The 22,064-nt window shown below is 37.9% G+C and overlaps 1 protein-coding gene across 19 annotated transcripts in view; it reads right to left on the reverse strand.

The window, feature by feature from the left end:
- Nucleotides 1–22,064, reverse strand: part of ATE1 (arginyltransferase 1) — a 156,595-nt gene that overhangs the window by 122,930 nt on the left and 11,601 nt on the right. For 8 of the 19 annotated variants that reach the window (XR_002643869.3, XM_022568569.3, XM_089898256.1 and 5 more), the window contains 4 exons: nucleotides 20,930–21,184; nucleotides 15,601–15,830; nucleotides 13,583–13,711; nucleotides 12,538–12,666 (listed from right to left, as the gene is read on the reverse strand). Coding sequence is in view for 18 of the 19 variants with exons in the window: in XM_022568569.3 (XP_022424277.2) it covers nucleotides 12,538–12,666; nucleotides 13,583–13,711; nucleotides 15,601–15,830; nucleotides 20,930–21,184 (743 nt within the window). In the remaining variant the exon portion in view is untranslated. The remainder of the gene's footprint in view (nucleotides 1–12,537; nucleotides 12,667–13,582; nucleotides 13,712–15,600; nucleotides 15,831–20,929; nucleotides 21,185–22,064) is intronic. The other 11 variants (XM_089898262.1, XM_089898261.1, XM_089898258.1 and 8 more) reach the window with 2 other exon arrangements.

The following is a 22,064-nucleotide window of genomic DNA, read 5'->3' on the forward strand; positions in this document are numbered from 1 at the left end:
TTCTATGTTACTATTTACGCCCACTTTTACGTCTTCCAATGACAACACCACGGCCCAGTGTAAAGCACTTAAATTTGGAATCATTGCTCTGCCACTAACCACCCATATTATCTTAGACAAATTAACTCTCTAAGTAAGAGAAGTGAATCTATACCATCTACACAATCACAAAGGTCCTTCCGTCTCTAATGTTGTATCATGCTACGATTTTATGATCTGAGACAAGTTTTGGAAATTATTAACCAAAAGAAACTTTAAGAAAAAATGTCCCCAGCGTTAGTTTAACTCTACCCCTTTGCATCTCCCTCAGAATTAACATTATCATGAGGATAAAACTGTGGCCTCTCCTCTAAATTTATTTAAGTAAATGATCTTAAAATCTTGGTAATTTAACTACTATTAGTAACAAATGTCATGCAACATACCTTAAGACAGGCTACAATACAAAAGTGCCCTTACTTAGGAGCTGCTCATAAAAAGTGGTTTTTTTGACTGAACTGTACAAATATTGCCTAGGCCCTCTACTTTACTCAAGAAAATAGGCTTAAAAAGTGTCTCAAAAATTTCAAAATGCTCACACCTAGCCATCATTCAAATTCTGTTAATTATGACAGATATTTATAAAATAGTATATGCCTATCCTATACATGGTTGTTCTGGTTTCTTTGCATAATTGAAGGAAGAGGTCAGCATGATACAGTGAATAATTTTCTAAATATAAGTTGTTATTCAATATTTCATATACATAGAGTAAGGCTATTAAGAAGGAAAAATGAATCTGAAAGCTTCTCTAGGTTAAGTTCCAGAAAATACTTAAATCTTTAACAAGCAAAGAATCACTTGTAATTATCATATTCAATGCCTCAATGCAAACTAATTCTTATAAATGGCAGAAGAAAAGCATTATCCATACTTCATAGGCTGTAAACACACATGCCACACTGGGATAGGACTGAGCCCGGATGAAGGAACGAACCTGTTCCAGATCTACAGCACCACCTGGTGGCTGGAGTGAGACAACAGTCCGGTATTCTACCACCTCCTTTCATTGCTCCATGGGGTCAGAAGGGACACATGGCAAACTTTTCTTTACCACACTTACTGTCTAATCATTTATGCCTGAATATAAGATAACTTTCCCCAAAATAAATATCCCTCAGAAGTAGAGGTCTCCTGATATGTGAGTCTCTCACAGTAAATTCTCTGAACCAGTTTAGAAAACAGTGCTTTCTGGGAAAGCACAGTAGCCTGAAATACCTCAATCACTGTAATTTTTAAATTTATACAAGATCACCTGATGGAATAAGCAAAGAGAAATTAAAGTATGTATAGGTAAAAGAGCATAATTTCAGGGACAACAAACAAAAAGTGGCAAGGGGAAATAGGGCTAAGTGCTGACAGTGCCGAAGCTGAGCGATGGGCATACGGGGTTCACTAAACTATTATCTCTACCCTATGAACGCTTGAAACTTTCAATTTAAAAGGTTTTTTTAGAAAATTAAAGTAAAAATATAAAATTCAGATTTATTAATCCTAGTGATATGTCTTTCAAATAACATGTGAACTTCTTTCCAAAAAAGCCTTTTAACCTAAAACTACTCTAAAAAACAAAGTTTGTTCATCTTTTTCTTTTAAAGAAGCCTTTTAAAGATTTCTTTAAAAAAGAGTAAATGGTAAGTAACATTGTCAATGTTATGACTATCTACAAACAAATAGAGAATAACTGTCTGGCGTTATTCAATTGAGTACTTGTCGCCTAGGATAACACTTCCACTATCTTCATCCATGGATTCAAAGACTGCTGTGTTTTAAACAATCTGAACAGAAACTAAGATGATGGGCTCTGTAATCTACGCCAGAAAAGTGGCTCCAGCGTTGACAGAGACATCTAGCAGGTGATAAACTATTTTCATCTCCCATGATTATGTTTTCTTGTCACTAACTTGTGAATGTGTGACACAGTAGAAGGGAAAATGAAAACACGGAACGCGGGTGACCATGAAGCCTGAGAACCTCGGCTGTTTAATTAGATAGAGAACGGCATGCTCACAAAAGGAAATCCTTTGTAGTACAGACCTATAATAGGGACTTATTAAAAGTAGGCAGGTGTCCACTGCAGATAACAAAGCCACAGAACAAACAGTTCAAGAAGGGTTCTTGTCAACACAATGGAAGAAGAATAAAATCAGAGGAGTCACAGCCCATGAGAGGTGCTGCCCAGGCCCTCACCCTAGCCACAGGGGTGGTCAGCAATGAAGAGGGGGTACGTAACAATGATGCCACCAGAGGGCCCTCCCTGCATGACACTAGACACGTCCAATACACTGCCACACAGTGACTTATGAGCACATCACTCAAGCCAGGTTTACTTTCTATACCCCCTAACTATGTTTCAGGTAAAAGACTCGACCTCACATAAAAAGGAGAGATAGGAATATATATTTCTCTAAAATTTAAATCAAATTTCCTTTAATTCTAAAACAATGCAACTATGATATGATACGCACACATATACACACAAAATCACATAACATGTTTATCCTGCAATGAGGAGGAAAAGGGGCATGTAAGCCTGCCTCTTTAGTGCAAGCAGACTTCTTATAGACCAGACAGGGTCTAATTTCTCACTGCTTAAATATTTTATTAAGGCAATAACCTGGATTCAGTCACTAAATTTAACAAGGAAGATTCATATTCTCATTGAGAAAAGTGTTATGAGTCATTAAGCATACTCATAGAAAGATCATTTTTAAGCCTCATAATTTACGTCGTTAATAATATTCCTGGTTATTAGGGATAATAACAGTACATCATCTTCATCACCCCTTAGAACCTTTTTGCTTACTCCCTTCCACTTCTGTGTTACCACCAGCATCAGTCTCTCAGCTGTTTCATTAAACTATATAAAGTAAACTACAAAATTCTTTATACACATTTCAGCCTATGATCACAGAAGTTATCCAAAATAAGACACTCTTCCTAACATCTTTTCAATACTTTAAAAATTAATCAAGGATACAAAAACAAAAAAACACAAAAGTTTGATACCACGCTCTTTTGGGGGTGCTGTGGAGAAAGGCACTCATACTCTGGAGCACAGAAGAGTACAACTGTGGGAGAAATGCGGCAATATCTAGCAAAATTCTATGAGCTTTTGTCTTTTGATGCACTATGTCAGATCAAGCAAAAAAGTACACCTTCACACAAATGCAAAATGACAAAATTATACTACCTATAACGGCAAAAGATTAGAAACAAGCCAATCTTAATAGGAGATTGCTTGAATAAACTATCGTATGTCTACTCAAGAAAAAATATGTGGTGGAAAAAACAAAGAATGAGGGCGATCTCTATGATATCATAGGAGAGGAGTCCCTAGGATATGTTTTTAGAGAAGAAAGGTGCCAAAGAGTGTACGCAGAATGTTCTTCTTGGTGAAAGAAAGGAGGAAAAATAAGCTTATTCATATGTATTTGTTTATTTTTGGAAAAACAAACAAAACTCTAGAAGGATAAACCAGACACTAGGGGCTTCCCTAGTGGCGCAGCGGTTAGGAATCCGCCTGCCAGTGCAGGGGGAACGGGTTCGAGCCCTGGTCCGAGAAGATCCCACATGCCGTGGAGCAACTAAGCCCGTGCGCCACAACTACTGAGCCTGTGCTCTAGAGCCCGTGAGCCACAATTACTGAGGCCGTGTGCCTAGGACCCGTGCTCTACAACAACAGAAACCACCGAGATGAGAAGCCCGCGCACCGCAACAAAGAGTAGCCCCGGCTCGCCGCAACTAGAGAAAGCCCTTGTGCATCACCGAAGACCCAACGCAGCCAAAAATAAATTTATTTATTAAAAAAAAAAAAAACACCACCAGACGCTAATTAAAATGGTTATTACCAGAGGGCAGGGGACAGGGTAGAGGGGATATACAAAGGGGACTTCTCTAAGTGAATCTCTCTTTCTGTAGTTTTGTCTTTGGAACTATGTAAATGTATCACCTATTAAAAACTAAAATTAAATTAAGAAGCCAACTCCAGGGCCTCCCTGGTGGCGCAGTGGTTGGGAGTCCGCCTGCCGATGCAGGGGACGCGGGTTCGTGCCCCGGTCCCGGAAGATCCCACGTGCCACGGAGCGGCTGGGCCCGTGAGCCATGGCCGCTGAGCCTGCACGTCCGGAGCCTGTGCTCCGCAACGGGAGAGGCCACAACAGTGAGAGGCCCGCCAACCGCAAAAACAAACAAACAAACAAAGATCATCAGTGGATACTAAAACCACGAGATGAAAGGCTGTTGACGAAGGGGACATTCATCTGTGCAGAAGTAACTCTCCTACAGATAACTTGCTAAACACAGGGAAAATCTTATCCTTACAATGAAGACATCTAGACGTTACCTCCTTAACCTAGTGTTTGAAATTAGCATCAATACTGGGACAACCCATCATTATATAACTTCTGACATGATACGATATACACAAAATCACCTATGAAGCATATTTGTCAAAATTGTTTAACCTGAATCAAGGTTTAGACTTAATTTTCAGTCTACAGGAAATCTGGGCAACAAAGAAGCTAAATTAGACCAGGAGGAAAGATTCGGACAAATACAGAATGTGGGACATTCTTTAAGATAACTGGCCTGGACTTTCAGAAGCCACTGTCATGTACCTAAAGAGCATAACTAGCATCCTGATTTAGGCACAAAAATACTATTCTCCACTAAAAGGAGCTAGGACTCACTGGAGAAAGGCTGATTCCAAACCCGGAAGAAGAAAAGCACATTAGTCTGGAACATCTTATTGAACCAGATAAAAAGGGAATAAATACTTAGACTCCCTTGAGGGGAATCCTACTGGCCAAATTTGGTACAATTTAAGCATAAAAAAAAAAAAAGATAGCAATGGATTATAATCGAAAAATTTTTAAATCCATGAGCCCACAGTGATACCAGAAGGAAAAATGATGGGGGGCGGGGGAAGGGGAGGTAAATGAAGATAAAGCTCTTCTTTACAGAAGATACGTAATTTCAGATAATAAATGTAGAAGAAAATAAAACAGTTAGATAATTCACCATTGTGCAGCCCCTCCCACCTTCCCATAACTGATTCAGGCAAGAAACACCAAAGGATGATAAAATGACTGGACAATAGGTGATTGGGACAGAGATTTTTCAAAATCTCTCAAAAATACCAATATCATCCCACAGTTCACTTTTTAAATAGTGAGTAATGTGCCTTTACAATGGAAAGATCTAATTACAAAGGTGAAAATGGCACTTAACAATAAAAAGATCTGATGGCTGCCATCCATCTAAGTGAGCAGACCTAGCAGCACAAATACAGGGCAGCCTGACGTTATGTGCTGCCTGATATGATACAGCAGGACAAAAAACACTGGCCTAACCCCTAGAAAAAACTGGCAATATCTAAAAGTTGAACATCTGCATACCTAATGACAGCAATTCTATCCTAGGTGTATACCCAACAGAAATGTGCCCATATGTTTACCAACAGACATGTGAAAGGATGTACACATGCAGCACTATTCATAGTAGCCCCAAACCAGGAGCTGCTCACATTCCCATTAACAGTAGAAATGGATAAATTATGGTATATTCATAACTAGAACAGTATACAGCTATGAGACTGAGCAATCTACAACACGCAAAATTACAGATGAATTGCACTCAATATAATGCTGAGCAAAAGAAACCACAAGCAAAATAGTACGCACGTGGTTCAACTTGAAGTACAAAACAGGCAAAACTAATCTGCAGTCTTACAAGTCAAGAAAGTACTGGCAGTGACGGGAAAAGGACGAGAGGGGGCTCCGAGGGGCTGGCAGTAGTCAATTTCGTGATCTGAGTGCCTCTGAACAAGGGTGAGTCCAATTTAGGGAAATTCATCTATCTGAACACCTATGTGCATTTTCCTGTATGAAACTATACTTCAATAAAAGGGTTTTTTTAGAAAGTACATATCACCTACAACTAAAAACATGTAGGCTGAATCTGAACACTAGAAACAAATACGGAATAAAGGACATTCTAAAAACAAGTGGCCTACACTCTTGTAAAATATGTCATGAGGAAGAAAAAAATTTAGAAAGACCTAGGAAACATAACAGCCATATTATAAACACAGCATAAATATAATACTTCATTCAAGGCAGGAACCTTGCTGGATCTAGTATTTTTCTAAAAAAAGCTTTCTAGGTATTTTGGGTATAATTGGGAACATCTGAATATGGATTATGATGTTATAAAATTTCTGTTAACTTTTTAGGAATGATAAACATTGTGGTTACATGAGAATATACTTGTTTTAGGAGATGCATGCTTAGTACTTACAGGTGAAGTGTTATAATACCCACAACTTACTTTCAAATGGTTCCAGTAAAGAAAAGATGACAAAGCAAATTTCACAAAAGTTATTAACAACCAGTGAACCTTTGTGAACAGTATGTGGGTGTTCACTGTATTCTTTCAGCTTTTCTGTTCATAAATTTCAGAAGTTTCAAAATAAAAAGTTGAAAAAACAAGTCAATATCACAAAAAATAGTTGAAAGATAGAAGCTGTTATACAATTTGAAAAATATAAACTAATATACAGCTAAATGTAATCTACGAACCTAGACTGGATACTGATTTTTTTTAAATGGGAATTTTTTTTAAATGAGACAGATATTAGATGGTATTTACAAATCATCAGTTTTCTTACATGTGATAATGACATTGCATTTTGAAGAAGCACATCTTATTTTTTCAGAGACGTACGCTAAAGACTTCAGGAGTAAAATGTCATGATGCGTAATCTAAGTTAAAATGATTCAACACACAAAAAACGATAAAGCAAACACAGAAAACTAACCACTGCTGAATCCAGGTGATGGGTACCAGGTGGTCAGTATACCACTCTCTCAGTTTTCCTTTATGTTTGAAAGTCCTTAATAAAATTTGGAAAACAATTTAGTCAATGCCTCAGAACTGTGATGAGACTACTGGAGCTGTGGTTACAGCCCGTTCTTCAAATAGTTTAGAAGAGCTCAGATCAACTGGCACTTAATAAACATTATTAGATAACGCTGTTTTCTAAAATATAACAATAAAATTTCAGCTAAAAATCCCATGTTTATATCACATGGAATTACTGATATTTGGAAAAACAAAGATTATTAAATTCTGGCTTTATATTGTATTATACAAAAGATAGGTGACAAATTACTCCTGTTTTATTTTATCTAGATAGTATTATTTTCTGAAAATCTGGTATCTACCTGAATGATTGAAAACAGTAACAGAAACAAACATATAGAATAATTTACTAAATCCTATGCCATCTCACCATCTGCAATTATGTGCTGTTTTTCTAAAGATGTTACTAAAAAGAACTGACTTGCTATTCTGCATATCAAAGCAATCTATATTTATTTATATTCTCATCAAATCTCTCAAAGAATAACCTACTTTTTGGGGTGTTTAAACGATTTTATTTTACGGTCACCAACAGAGTAAAAATGGATTTTATGCATTGATATGGTTACAAGTTAGTATGTTGACTGTTTTTTACTTCAAATGGTTTACAACAACAAAAGCAAAAATGGATTTTCTTGAACGTAATTAAATTAGTTTGGCCCATTATATTGACAAAACCACAACACAGTGAGCTGCTGCGTGGAGCCCGTAAAGCAGGTCAGGACATCATTTGAACTTTTCAAAGGAGGACTTTTTTGGCTTCTCTTTCTGCCTCTGAGCACAGGAACACTGGCTGGTTCCTCAGGTAGAAACCGTAGCCAGGTACAAGGGAAAACTACTATTTGTACTCCATGACAAGAATTAGGTCCCTTCAGTATAAAACGCCTCACTTCGAGCCTGAGAAGCAAAGCAGCATGTCCAAATCAGATCGTCTAGGCAGCCAGCCCCACAGACAGAGCACTCACTCTCTACCTGCGAGCAAGAGTCTGCCAAGTGAAGAAAGAATTTCTAGGATGAAAACATGGCAGGTGAAGGACTCATCTACAGCAGTGACCGTCTCCCTACACAGAACTATCACTAGGGCAGCTAAAATTCCCTGTTAATGAGTCCAAAACTTAATCATCTACCCAGAGAAGACGAGAAGTAGGGCCTAGCTCCTGACCAGCGCGCTGCTCATGAAGCAGAGGTGTCACTCCAAGGGAAATGAGCCACCGTCCCTGCCCGCAGCTCCAGAGCAGCGGCACAAAGGGGCTCAAGAGGGCAGGCCACAGAACAGAGAGCTCCTCAGCAATCGGGACTGCATCTGGGACAGAGGGAAGTTCAAGCCCAGGGCAAGTCTTGAAAACAATGGAGATTTTGGTGGAAGCATCTAAGAGGAGGCTAGTAGTTCCATGAGGGCAACAAGCTAAGCCGTAGGCCAGCTGGTTTACCAGAGAGAAACAGGAAAAGAGACAGTGAAGAAGAGCCCTCCTGGGGTCAGAACAAACCTCAAAGATGGGCCTCAAAAACTGCTGCTGCAAAGGGGACTAAATTTAATAAATCAAACTATGGAGCAATTTATGCCCTGGGGCACTGCTGAAAACAATGCGGCAAACAGTCAGCCATTAGTGGAGCCTAAGAGCTGGATGTGAAACCAACAGAGCTAAAACACCTTAACAGCATCAGGGAAGGCGACAAAGAGAACACTAGTAAGACCACCGTCATCCCAGGGGGACTGTGCAACGTCCACGGCCGAGGCCCCAGGGCGTGACATCAGAGGCTTCTCAAATACATGTGTGTATTCTTTCTTCTCTTAACTGATTTTAAAAGCAATTGTACAAAATAATATGTGTATAATTGTACTGTTGGTACTATAACATATAGAAAAGTAAGATATTTGACAATAGCATCAAAAGGAAGGTGGATGGGAACAAAGCTGAACTACAGTAAGAAAATTATATTAGACAGTAACTCAGATCCACAGGAACAAATGAACAGAACCAGAAATGGAAAGTCAGGTTAATTTTAACAAATTATAAACAAACACTTGTTCCTATTCCTCTTCTCAGCTTTATAAAAGACATAAAATCACATAAGGTAATAATTATAACATATATTGAGTTTACAACATATATGTTATAAATAGCACAAAAAGGGGGAGGAGGGACTAGAGCTCAGCAGGAGTAACATTTTTATACCTCACTGGAATCAAGTTAGTATAAATCTGTAGTCACTCCTGTGAGTCAAGATGTATATGGTAAGCCCTAGAGCAGCTACTACACCTCAAAAATATATAGTGAAAAAATCATTAAAGGAATTGAAATGTTACCCTAGAAAATACTCATTCAGTGCAAAAGGAAGTAGTAAAGAAATAAAAGAACAAAGATATGAAACATAGAAAAAAAGTGAAATGAAGACATAAATCCAACTCTATCAATAACAACATTAAATATGGACGGATTAAACACTTCAACTAAGTGGGAGAGACTGTTCTCCCTCCAAATTAAAAAAAAAAAAGATCCGAATATATGGTGTCTTAAAAAGACACACTCGAAACTCAAAGACACAAAGAGATTGAAGATAAAAAGGATGGTATAGAAGTATCATGCAAACAGGAACCAGAAGACGACAGAATGGCTATAACCAATATCAGACAAAACAGATTGTAAAATAAAAAATCCTACTGGAGATATAGATAATCTACAGAATGAAAAAAATATTTCTAATCACATATGTGATAAGGGACTTGCATCTAGTCCCTTAAAAATGGGCAAAAAATTATAAATGGGCAAAAAATGTGAATAGACATTTCTTCAAAGAAAATATACAAATTGCCAAAAAACACATGAAAAGATGCTCAACATCATTAGCCATCAGGGAACTGCAAATCAAAACCTCAATGAGGGAACTCCCTGGTGGTCCAGGGGTTAGGCGCTTTCACTGCTGTGGCCCAGGTTCAATCCCTGGTCGGGGAACTAAAATCCCACAAGCCTCGCAGAGCAGACCAAAAAAAACCTCAATGAGATAACCACTTCACACCAACTAGGATGGCTAAAATTTAAAAAATAAATAAATAAAGGAATAAATGAGTGTGGCTGAGCATGTGGAGAAAGTGGAACCCTTGCATACTTCTGATGGGAATTTAAAAAGGTGTCGCACTTTGAAAAACAGGCTGGCACTTCCTCAAAAGGTAAACATAGAGTTACCCTATGACCTAGCAATTCCACTCCTAGGTATACACCCCAGAGAAATGAAAACATATGTCCACATAAATACTTGTCCACAAATGTCCATAGCAAAACTTTCTATAAAAGCCCCAAAATGAAAACAACCCAAAAGTCCATCAATGGATGAAAAGAGAAACAAAATTTGGTATAGCCATACAATGAAATATTAATTGAGCCATAAAATGGAATGAAGTACTGACACATGCTACAACATGGATGAACCTTGAAAACATTATGCTAAGAGAAAGAAGCCAGTCAACAAGAGACCAGCATTGTACAATTTCATTTATATGAACTGTACAATACTGATTGTAGACTAAGGAAATCCAGAGACAGAAAGTGGAATATGGCTGCCTGGAGCTGGGGTGCCTGGGGAATAAACGAGGAGTGACCACTGTGGGAATGGGGCTTCTTCTGGGGATGATGAAAATACTCTGGCGCTAGTGAGGATGGTTGCACGACTCTGTGAATATACTAAAAACCCCTGAATCATATACTTTAAATGGGTGACTTATAATGGCATGTGAATTACACCTCAATAAGGCTAATATAAAGAAAAACGCACAGTACAGAGTCCTGACTTACAAAATGTTATTTCATGTTATTTCTTAGAAACTACGTTCAGTGAGATAACAAATTCACCCATGTGAAAAACAACATCATTTCAAATGTCTCTGAAAACTCCATATGAATTCAGTTAGATGTCAGGTAAATAAAATGCTATGAATAAAGTAAAAGAATTTATCAAAGCCAAATATACTCACTTGTATGAAATCAAAGTACTAAACACAGCAAATTCATACTGGTGGGAAAGTTTATGATAGTTTATACAAACTTTCCCACCTGTATGAATTTGCTATAAGCATGTGATACTATAAAATGAATCATTAAAGCAAAACTATTTGGCTACGATAAAGAAATCCATTATGTATTTCTATTTAAACACAAGGTCAAATCATGTACCCAGAGTTCAGTACTACCAATGATAGTGAATGTAAATTTAAGCCTTTTTTAAAAAGCCTCAATCATACCTTATGCCTAAATACAGAACACTGCCCTAGAGCCTGTCCAGATGTTAAGTGGCACTCATCTTTTCAGACTTGGCTCCGATGTCACTTCCTTCAGAAAAACCTCCCCTAACCTCCAGTCCCACTAAGGTGGCTTTCCTTACTAATCCAACAGCACTGGAACTGCTTACCCATCTGTCTCCCCAATTACAACTATGAACTTTCGCACTGAACTAGGTCTGCAAGAATGGACTCCACCAGAGGCCTGAAGCCCGAAAGGGGGTGAGGGGGTTCCCGGGAACACATCAAACATGTCAGGGTGTTTTGGCCCAACTATCCATACCTGGTAAGCAGGCAGGCACAAAGCCAGAATCTCAAGGGTAGTAGGAAAGAATAACGCTCAGAAAGGAATTAAGGCCTCCTGGGAATATCAAAGGGAACTTCTTGCACCTTTCAGAATCCTTATCTGTAAATGCTACCACCCACAGCTATAGGTCTCAACGGGGAACCTATGGAAGCACTTCTCAAATGGGAATGTGCACACGTATCACCTGGAGACCTAGTTCAAAACGCAGATTGTGATTCAGTAGGTCTGAGGGGAGACATGAGAGTCTGCATTCCTGGTGACGCTGATGCTGTTGGTCTGCAGACCACACTTCACCGAGAAAGGCTCTGCGAGACCCAGAAGTCAGCATTCTCCCAGGGAACATGCAGCATTAACTCCTGCCTTATTAATCATCTCTTTTAAGCTAACACATCCTATGTCATTACAAAAAAAAACAAAAAATCAAAACTTCAATCCTTCTGCATCTGTTGGCATCTTTCTTCCAAAACATCACTGTCCGACTGTGGAAAGTATGCAATCTCTTATTCATCTAAGTATCTCCAGCTGGAAAATACAGGCCCTCGATAAATGCATGTTAAATGATGCTCTATGTAACCTCAACACATTCAGCTTTTCCCCACATGCTTCTTCTTAAGATATATTTCTTTATTGGTCCGTCTTTCCCGTTTGATCATCAATTCCTTGAAGACAGAGACTCCTCCCTGTGTGCTGTGGCACAGTCTGGCACAAAGAGCACTCAGTGACGTCTGCTGTCTTAGCCCAATGACTGATGTGTAAACACAATACACTCAGGTTCCTGGAGAGAACACTGAGTAAAAACATATCCTTTTTTCTGAGGGATTTAAAATGATCACATGTATAACTTGTTTTCACAAAAGTTCAGTAGTACACAATGTAAGGATCATCAACTCTACTTAACAAATAAGAAAATGGAATAAGAAGGTTATATATTGATATTATGCTTCTTCATAGACAACCTCATCAACATAGGAAAAAAACATTTAGCAAAAGGTACCTCGGTCTTCCCACATTCATCAGGCGGGTCCTGGTGTATGGCCATTTGATACTTGACATATAAAGAAAATGACTGGCTGAAGGACGACTTGAACTCGGGGTCCTCAAAGGAGACAGGTACTAGCCTCACCTTCAGAGCAAGGAAGATACAAGCAAACGCTACTGAAACACCTCTACCTGATGATATGCTTCTGAAGGTGAGGCTAGAGTAAGATCTCCGCAAATCCACTTCCAAAGCTCAGCGCTGGAATTTCTATAAAACGAATAAACCTAGGGACAGGTTGACTAGCACGGAGCGTGAAGCACGAACTGTGCACCAATATTCATGAAAAATTTAAACTCACAAGGGCCGGGACAATTTCTTTTTGTTTTTTTTTTCTCTATCTACCTGTTGTGGTTCTCTGCATACAGCAGAGTCAATATTGCTGCTCATGTTAATTGCCACTACCTGCGTCACCTCTACTTATATTAAGGGCTTTAAACTTTTTCCCCTTCCAGATTTTTCTCGGGTAATTTGATTTGTAAAATTATAAGTATATGAGGACTTCAATTAAAACATTCTACTATCTTACTTTTCTAGTCCCACTCAGTTGTGTACGGGTAGTACAACAACGAAGAGTAATTTATTTGTTATGAACTTTTTCTGCACATGACTTTTAAATGGAGATAAAGCATATTAACTGTGTTGTACAAAGTATGCCTACCATATAGTGGGTGTTTTTTTACTTTTTTCTCATAAATATTTTAACTTAGAGATCGCCTTTTCACTAACTCTTAAATAAATGCATCTAAACACAGTGACTTTAAATAGAGATACTTCATTTTACTTTCCATTCTGAAATTATACATGGAAGGCTCTTAACATGGCATCAGGTAAAATCTGCGCTTTCAGAATGTCCAGTATTCCATGGTCCTATCTCTTTGCAGATACACTGCAAATTGAATATAAATTAAATGTACCACAAATAAACCAAGAATTCACACAGTGATATCAAACAGAGGGGAAAGTTGCGTTTGCACAGAAAAATTACACTTGGCCTGCTGACCTGGCTCACAGTTGGTTTATCAGGTGGGTCCTTGTGAACAACCATCTGGTAGCGTTTATAGACCTGGTAAGACTCCTGAAATGTGGCTTTGAACTGAGAACTTGGTGGAGATGATCTCACCACCCTCACCTTCAGAAGGAGTTAAAAAACAATGTTCATTAATTCATTTATTTATTCCATGGACTATGCATTAAGTTATTCCCACCCAAAAAAGCCCCAAAGTTCCAATATAAATATTAAAGCATGAACATATAACGGTAATATTTTAACATTAAAAATCAACCAGTTAGTGAATAAAGAAAAAAAGTTATTTCTCCAAATTATAGACTCATTAAGAAGGCAGAGGATCCTGTCCAAATTCTAAGACTAAGCTCTTAGACTGACTGAATTATGTAAGACTGCCTCTATTGTAAAACAGTAGAATACTTCTGGCACTCAAGACACAGACACAAATAAATACTCTTTAATATTAGCTGTACACAACTCACCTTCAGTAAAACAATCCAAAAGATTGAAAATGTGAATATATTTTTTGGACACTCTTTCATGCATCATTGACTCTAAACTTACAACTTTCTTCTATAAGTGTAAGACAACCCTCAAAAAGTGTTCCTATTTCATGGCATAGTTTAAAATGAAGACTCTAAGGTCAGATTCCCTTTACTCAAATCTTAAAGTCACCATTTTAGTCAAGTAAATAAATTAACTTCTCTGCACCTTAGTTTCCTCATATCTAAAATGAGGATGCATTAAAAGCAGTAATTGTACATAGTAATGGCTAACATTTATTTTAACGTTACTTACTAACCAGTTAAAATATGTTAGCAAAATAGAAGAGTAAAACACGAAATCAAATGTAATACAATAGAAAGGCGTAATTGGAAACTTCTTGTTTCCAACTGGAAACTTCTTGTGCCACGAGAAGTAGCTGCTCTCATGAAAGAGTGACACCCAGGGGATACCAAAAATCTATCCATCCTGGATATCGTTACATTAAAAAAGTAAAAGGTGCCTACTGAAGAACTGTTATATTAGGTGTGCCTGGTGCCCTGAATACATTACTATTTGATCAAAAGATAAAAACCTCTTGATAAACTATTTTAAGTATTCAGTAGTGTGTTCCATTCTCCTTACAATTTGGGAAGGAGAAAGTCAATACCAAAACAGAGTAGCCAAGGAATTACAAGAGTCAAAGTTGTTAACACTTATATCTGATAATATATATCGCCCTAAGATTTAAACTGCACCAAAGTAAATGTTTAATATCAGGTTTTTCAGTGATAAGTGATGCTCTTAGATTATATTAAGCTGTAAATTCAAAGGCTGACCAGTTATTAATCAGGTAGGAGAATATAATAAAATCATTATGGCTAATGTTTTAGAAAAAAATTTTATAAATATACCAAACTAATACTGAAAAATCTAGACTTCACCTGGAATATAAATCAATTTGGGAAAAATAAGAGGAATACTCTTAAGACTAGGCATACTCACACTATGCCTAAATTGGTTTGGGGGGAATTAATGAGATGATTATAGTAGTACATTTAGGACTGTTTAGTTAATTCCTAACTGCTGGCTTGCATATGTAATACCATTTGCTGCCTTGATCAAGATCAGAAAATGAGAATGGATGAAACAGTGATTTGCCTACTGTGATCTATTCTCTTTCACTACCTAAACCAAAGCTGCCAAAAATGAAATTTTAAAACAGTATCTTTTATTTTTCACTCTACTAAATTTCAATCAAGAGATACAAAAAGCCAGAGTACCTCAAATAACAACACACTAAAACTAGAATTTTCACAACTTTAGTAGCCAATTGCCTACTTTTTAAATCCTAAAGAAAAACAAAAAGGTTTTTCTAAAGTACCAATTAACTTAGTAAATATAAATGCCACTCCGTCCCAATTCACCTTAATTTCCCATTATATAAACAGCAAAACATCAACTGTATGATCTCAAGTGAAAAAAAACAAAGTAGCTAACAAACAAACAAAAAACACCTTCCAAAGTACCTCAAACTTGTGTGACGCACTCTCTGGTAAAGATTCAAAAATTAAATCTTCAAGTGACTTGGGCTGGTTGGATTTAGCCTTTGGTGGGAACAAAGACGGTGGCTGACACCGAACCTGGAAACCCTCCAGTTCTCCACCTGGGTTCTGCTGCATGAGTTTTAACCTTTTCCTTTCTTTCCGGATTTCCTTTGCTTTTCGACATGGAGGCTTACTCAAATCTGCCCCTTTGCCTAAAAAAGAATTTCAAAATATTAGACCAATCACTTTTGGCTCTAGAAATATTTTTTAAAGGTCTCAAAGGTTCCACAAAATCAGTACAAAGAGTTCCAACTGTTAGGTTAGCTTCGGGTAGACGTTTCAGAGGCTCATGGTGTAGACCCCTAAGTTGATCTTTAAATTCTACCTTCGAAGAAGAACTGCCAGAGAAAGTAAATAGTAACAGAAACTTTTCAGGCAGCTCTTATTGTTGAAACATTTTCTTTTACATATTCATCCACTTCTCTGCCTTTGTAAAAGGAACATAATCAAATACCTTCTGCTTCACGACACTGCTGTCTCCAGCCCATGTCTGAGGGACATTTCTCTGAAACCTAAGCATTTATCACTGGTGACAGAGATAAATGCTTAGGAACCAGGTGTGAATGAGGACTGATCCCAGAACATACTCCGGCAGGTTTTTTTTAATGAAAAAATATCCTTGCTTAGTTCAAGATATTTGTGTCCTTCTCTATCTAACTGAGGGGGGGGGGGTCTCATTAGTTTTGCTCCAATTTGAGTTTTGTTTTAATTAAAAGAGCAAATATCAAACTGATAATCCTTTAAAATATAACAATTTTTACTATTATAAACCACAAATTTTAGTGAGTACCCTTTAATCTAGGAAGTTGTTTTCAAGGAATCTATCCCAAGAAAATCATAAGAGATAGAGGCAAATAATGAACACAAATGAAAACCTCAAAGTAATCTAAATGCTCAATTATAGAATTACACAATTTTTAAAATAAGCAACAGAATATCAAACAGCCATTTTAAATGCTGTAGAAATTTTAGGGGATTTGTCATTATTCAATGTTAAAACATGGGCTTCCCTGGTGGCACAGTGGTTAAGAATCCACCTGCCAATGCAAGGGACGCGGGTTCCAGCCCTGGCCTGGGAAGGTCCCACATGCCGCGGAGCAACTAAGTCCGTGCGCCACAACTACTGAGCCTGTGCTCTAGAGCCCACAAGCCACAACTACTGAAGCCCACGTGCCTAGAGCCCGTGCTCTGCAACAAGAGAAGCCACTGCAATGAGAAGCCCGCGCACCGCAACGAAGAGTAGCCCCCACTCGCCGCAACTAGAGAAAGCCACGCACAGCAATAGAGAACCAAAGCAGCCAAAAGTAAATAAATAAAATAAATTTATTAAAAAAAAACATTATGTATAAATATATATAATTAAAATATTTAGGAAAAAACCTGGAAAGAAATATATCACCATGTTAACAGTCATTTTACTTGGGTTTAGAAATTTAAAAAAAGGACTTTCCTCCTCCTTTTTTTTGTAGTGTTCTCTTTTCTCCAATTTTTCTAACACTAAACATAACTTTGTAATCTTTTTAAAAGCCACTAATTAAATAAAGAAAAACGCTTTTTTAAAAATTCAGGATCCTGAAACAGTATTCACAAATCATATAAAAGTCAATTTTACAGAGAAGAAAATTAAGACGTAGAGTGTTAAGGGACTTGTCAGAGACCAAGACCTGGTCAAAAGAAACTAATTTGATGAGAAAACAGTGATAGTGGGACCATATTATAATACAACTTCACTACATGTTTTCCAACTAAAAACAAAATTTACCTATTAAAAAAAAACTCTGAATGAGTCTAATAAACCAGTAACAAAAAACTAATTCCATAATTAGCCATCACTCTGTTGCCTTAGAGAATTAATTTTCTTTGGCCAGGGAACGCATCTTTTCTCAAATTTGTCCTGAGAGGCACAACAGCCTGTTGGTCAAGAGCACACACGCTGACATGGGCTACCTGAGGTGAGCTCTGTCACACCTGGCTAGATGACCTTGGGCAAGTTTCTTCGTCTGTACAAGAAAGATAATAACCAGTCCTAACGGTGGAGTTCCTAAGGATTAAATGTGTTAATGCATGTGCAGCTCATAAAACTATAGCCACTGTTCAATTAAGGGTCATCTATTTTTTGGTACAGATGAACCCATTTGCAGGGCAGGAATAGAGACATAGACGTAGAGAACAGACATGTGGACACGGCGGGGGGAAGGGGAGGGTGGGACGAATTGGGAGATTAGGACTGACATATATACACTACCATGCGTAAAATAGCTAGCGGGAACATGCTATAAAGCACAGGAAGCTCAGCTCGGTGCTCTGTGACGACCTAGATGGGTGGAATGGGGGGTGGAGGGGGAGGGATGTCCAAGAGGGAAGGGGGTGTAGGTATACATATAGCTGATTCACTTCATCGCACAGCAAAAACACAACATTGTAAAGCAATTACACTCCAATTAAAAAAAGGGTCATCTATTTTTATTAGCTATTATATGTATCAGCAATACCTAAAACAATGTTTTATTTCACCTATCAACATCCCATAAATAGTAATAAGGAAAAATACCTGCATTTCCTAACAGTTACTCAAAATCACATTCCTACCAAAGTTTTAAAATTATGAACAAATTATAAAACTATCTAGAGTGAACTGAGAAACAACTTTTCAGTATTTTAACGAAAGACCACCTGTGTCATCTTTACACTGATGCATTCGCTGGACTAAGCAATCCTTACCGTGATGCTCCGCACTGTATTTACGTACTGTCACACTGCCAACTGCAATGGGCAGCAAATTAGGATTTCAGTTTATTTAGGGGATACAGATTTCCCCAAATCAATAAATTGCTTCAGCAGAATGAAAACAGATCATCAGTATAAAATCAGTACACCTGGGACTTCCCTGGTGGCGCAGTGGTTAAGAATCCGCCTGCCAATGCAGGGGACACAGGTTCGATCCCTGGTCCGGGAAGATCCCACATGCCGCAGAGCAACTAAGCCCATGCGCCACAACTACTGAGCCTGCGCTCTAGAGCCCGCAAGCCACAACTACTGAAGCCTGTGCGCCTAGAGCCCATGCTCCGCAACAAGAGAAACCACCGCGATGAGATGCCCACGCACCGCAACAAAGAGTAGCCCCCGCTCTCCGCAACTAGAGAAAGCCCACACAGCAATAAAGACCCAACGCAGCCAAAAATAAATAAATAAAATAAAAGTTAAAAAAAAGAAAGACTGAAAAGAAAATTAGAAATTTAAATAATGGATATTCAGCAACATTAAGGAATTTTACTTAGGTGCAATAACGGTATTGTGAATGTTTTTTAAAGTACTTAAGTTTTTAGAGATGCATTCTGAAATACCGCATGATATAATGTCTGGAATTTGCTTCAATACAATACTGGAAGAGTAAGAATGGCCAATCATTTCAAAAACAAACAAACAAACAAACAAGCTCATAGAAAAAGAGATCAGATTTGTGGTCAAGGGGGAGACTGGATGAAGGCAAGTCAACAAGTATAAATTTCCAGCTGTAAGATAAATATCACTACTTGAGATGTAATGTACAACATGATAAATATAATGAACACGGCCGTATGTTACAGATGAAAGCTGTTCAGAGAGTAAATCCTGAGTTCTCTTCACAAGAAAAAAAATTTTTTCTATTTCTTTAATTTTGTACCCATCTGAGATGATGGATATTCACTAAACTTATTGTGAGAATCACTTCACGATGTAAGTCAGATCATTATGCCGTACACCTTAAACTTATACAGTGCCGTATGTCAATTATAACTCAATAAAACTAGAAGAAAAAAAAAGAGTGGACATCATGAGTCAATAATTGTTTCAAATGAGGGAAGGGTACCTGGAAATTCATTACAATATTCAGTCTACATTTGTCTCTGAAATTCTCCAAAATGAAGGTTTTTCAAATTTTATAAACTATAAGTAATTTTTATAATAAAAAGTAAAAATGGTAAACAAACTGACCGACCCTAATGCCCAAAAGAGTAAGAGTTGAAAGAAACGATCTAAACCATTCAAAATATTTTACTGGACTATTCTTATCAATTAGGATGAAATCTCGGACAAACAATTTAAATGCCATGAGAATTTTAGATTTAAAAAAAAGGGCAGGCTTCCCTGGTGGCGCAGTGGTTGAGAGTCCGCCTGCCGATGCAGGGGACACAGGTTCGTGTCCCAGTCTGGGAAGATCCCACATGCCGCAGCGCGGCTAGGCCCGTGAGCCATGGCCGCTGAGCCTGCGTGTCCAGAGCCTGTGCTCTGCAACAGGAGAGGCCACAACAGTGAGAGGCCCGCATACCACCAAAAAAAAAAAAAAAAACAACTATTCAGTAAAAACACAAAGTTTTCTGTGCTTTAACACATGTAACTTATAATTTAAACAAAAAACTAAAATAATATTAAAAAAATCTCTCCCTTGGATTATTTTGTATAAATAAATATAAGAACAAACTCAAGAACTGAAGAATAACTATGCAAATTTACATTTAATGAAATAATTTTGAAAGAGTCATACATATGTGCACACATACATATAATAAATCCATTTAATGCTGGATAAATTTTCTAAGCCAGTTCTTTTATAAGTGATAATACAGAAAGAAGTCTCACCTTATTAAAGGTGAGATTAAATATCAACATGTGGAAATTTTTTTTTTTTTTTTTTTGGCTGAGCAGCTCGCAGAATCTCAGTTCCCCAACCAGGGACTGAACCTGGGCCACGGCAATGAAAGCCTGGAATCCTAACCACTAGGCCCACCAAGGAACTCCCTGGAAATTTTTCTTTTTAATCTGAAAGTTTTCAAACTAAAATTAATTTTGATTGCATAAAGAAATCTAATGATAAAGTGAAGAATTTCACAATGTCTATATTTCGAACATAATATCTAAAACTTACTTTGTCTCATTTAACACTAAAAATAAAAATGTTTAGCACCATACCCTCTCATGGACAAAAATTTTATTCTCAAACCGCTAATGCCTTAAAGTAGTAAAAAGAAATGGAACTCTTTTAAAATGTCTGTGTTAGGGGATAATAAGGCTATTATTTCAGGTTTTTTAAACAATTTGTTCACCTAAATCCAGGTAATAATAAGGTATATAAAACAGGGATCTATTTCACAGATTTCATGAGTAATTCACTTTTTTAGCTCATGAGAGCACCCAGGGATTACAATGTCTCAAGCACAAAGAAAATTATTTAATACGACTTTAATATGGCCTGATAACACACTTTCAATACCTGGCTGAGGAGCTGCATGCACTTTTACTGACTGTGATGGTTCACCAGAGTCCAACTTCTCTTCCATATCTTGTGACTGGATTAATTCATTAGATTCTTCCCTCTCTGAGCTCTTTCCTTTCTTCTTCTCTTCACTCTTTAAGCTCTCTTTGAGGTCATCACTGAGCGTTTTAAGGTCACACTGTATATCCAATTTATTTATTAATGCAAAGTCACTGGCAACGGCATCCTCCATGGTGGGCTCCATGGGCTCATCTATAAATCAAAACAGTTCAAAGTCCATCAGCCAGGCCATTTGACACAATTAAAATACACACAGGAAAAAAAAGCCCCCTTTTATCCAATGTGGCAGAGACGACTGCGTGTCTACCAGATCCATTCTCCCACCTTCCAGGGTCAGGGCTGCGGTTAAGACTGTGGCACCCCGGCAAGGGAGCGTGCCAGTCCCTTCACAAGGTATAATCAAGCTCTCACCAATGGAACAGAACCAAACTGACATGTTCAATTTTGCCTCACTTGTTTTAAAGGAAATTTGTAACCCTGAACTTCCACCCTTTCCCCTCCCCACTGGCTCTATTAGTAAAAACCAGAGCAACCTTGAAAATCACATGTTGAAGAGAATCCCAGAATGGCGGGGGTGGGGGGTGGGGAGGGGGGGAGCAGGGCTGCAGGCCGACCTGGAACACCCACACTGGACTGTTATGTGAGGAAAGAAACAGACTTCTATCATTTTTTAGTCACTGCATTTTGGTGTCTCTTTGTTACAGCTGTTTAGTCTCTTACCCTAACGAGTACATCACTCCTATGAATTGAGTGCAGACATAAATAATTCAGAAGCCTACAACACGTCAAATAAAAAACCAAATGTAAAAGCTACATAAAAAAACAGGCAATCCTCAATTTACTAATGGACAGCATCCTCAAAACTTATCTAAGTATTAATTTTTGAAACTCAGAACATGATTCCTGGCTGCTGAAAAAAACTGCATAATGACTAACCACGAAAATCTGTTTAACCTTTAAGGTTATATTACTGACAACACTAAACAGAGTTACACCAGAATTCTGATGTTTCCAGTATGACCTAGAGCCTTCTGGCCTCTTTGCTGCCAAGTCCGCTCCAAGTTGTCCTGAA

This window comes from Delphinapterus leucas, chromosome 16 (assembly GCF_059928025.1).
Source record: "Delphinapterus leucas isolate spDelLeu-1000000601 "Yukka" chromosome 16, BTC_Dleu_Yukka2, whole genome shotgun sequence".
NCBI classification, from domain to species: Eukaryota; Metazoa; Chordata; class Mammalia; order Artiodactyla; family Monodontidae; genus Delphinapterus; species Delphinapterus leucas.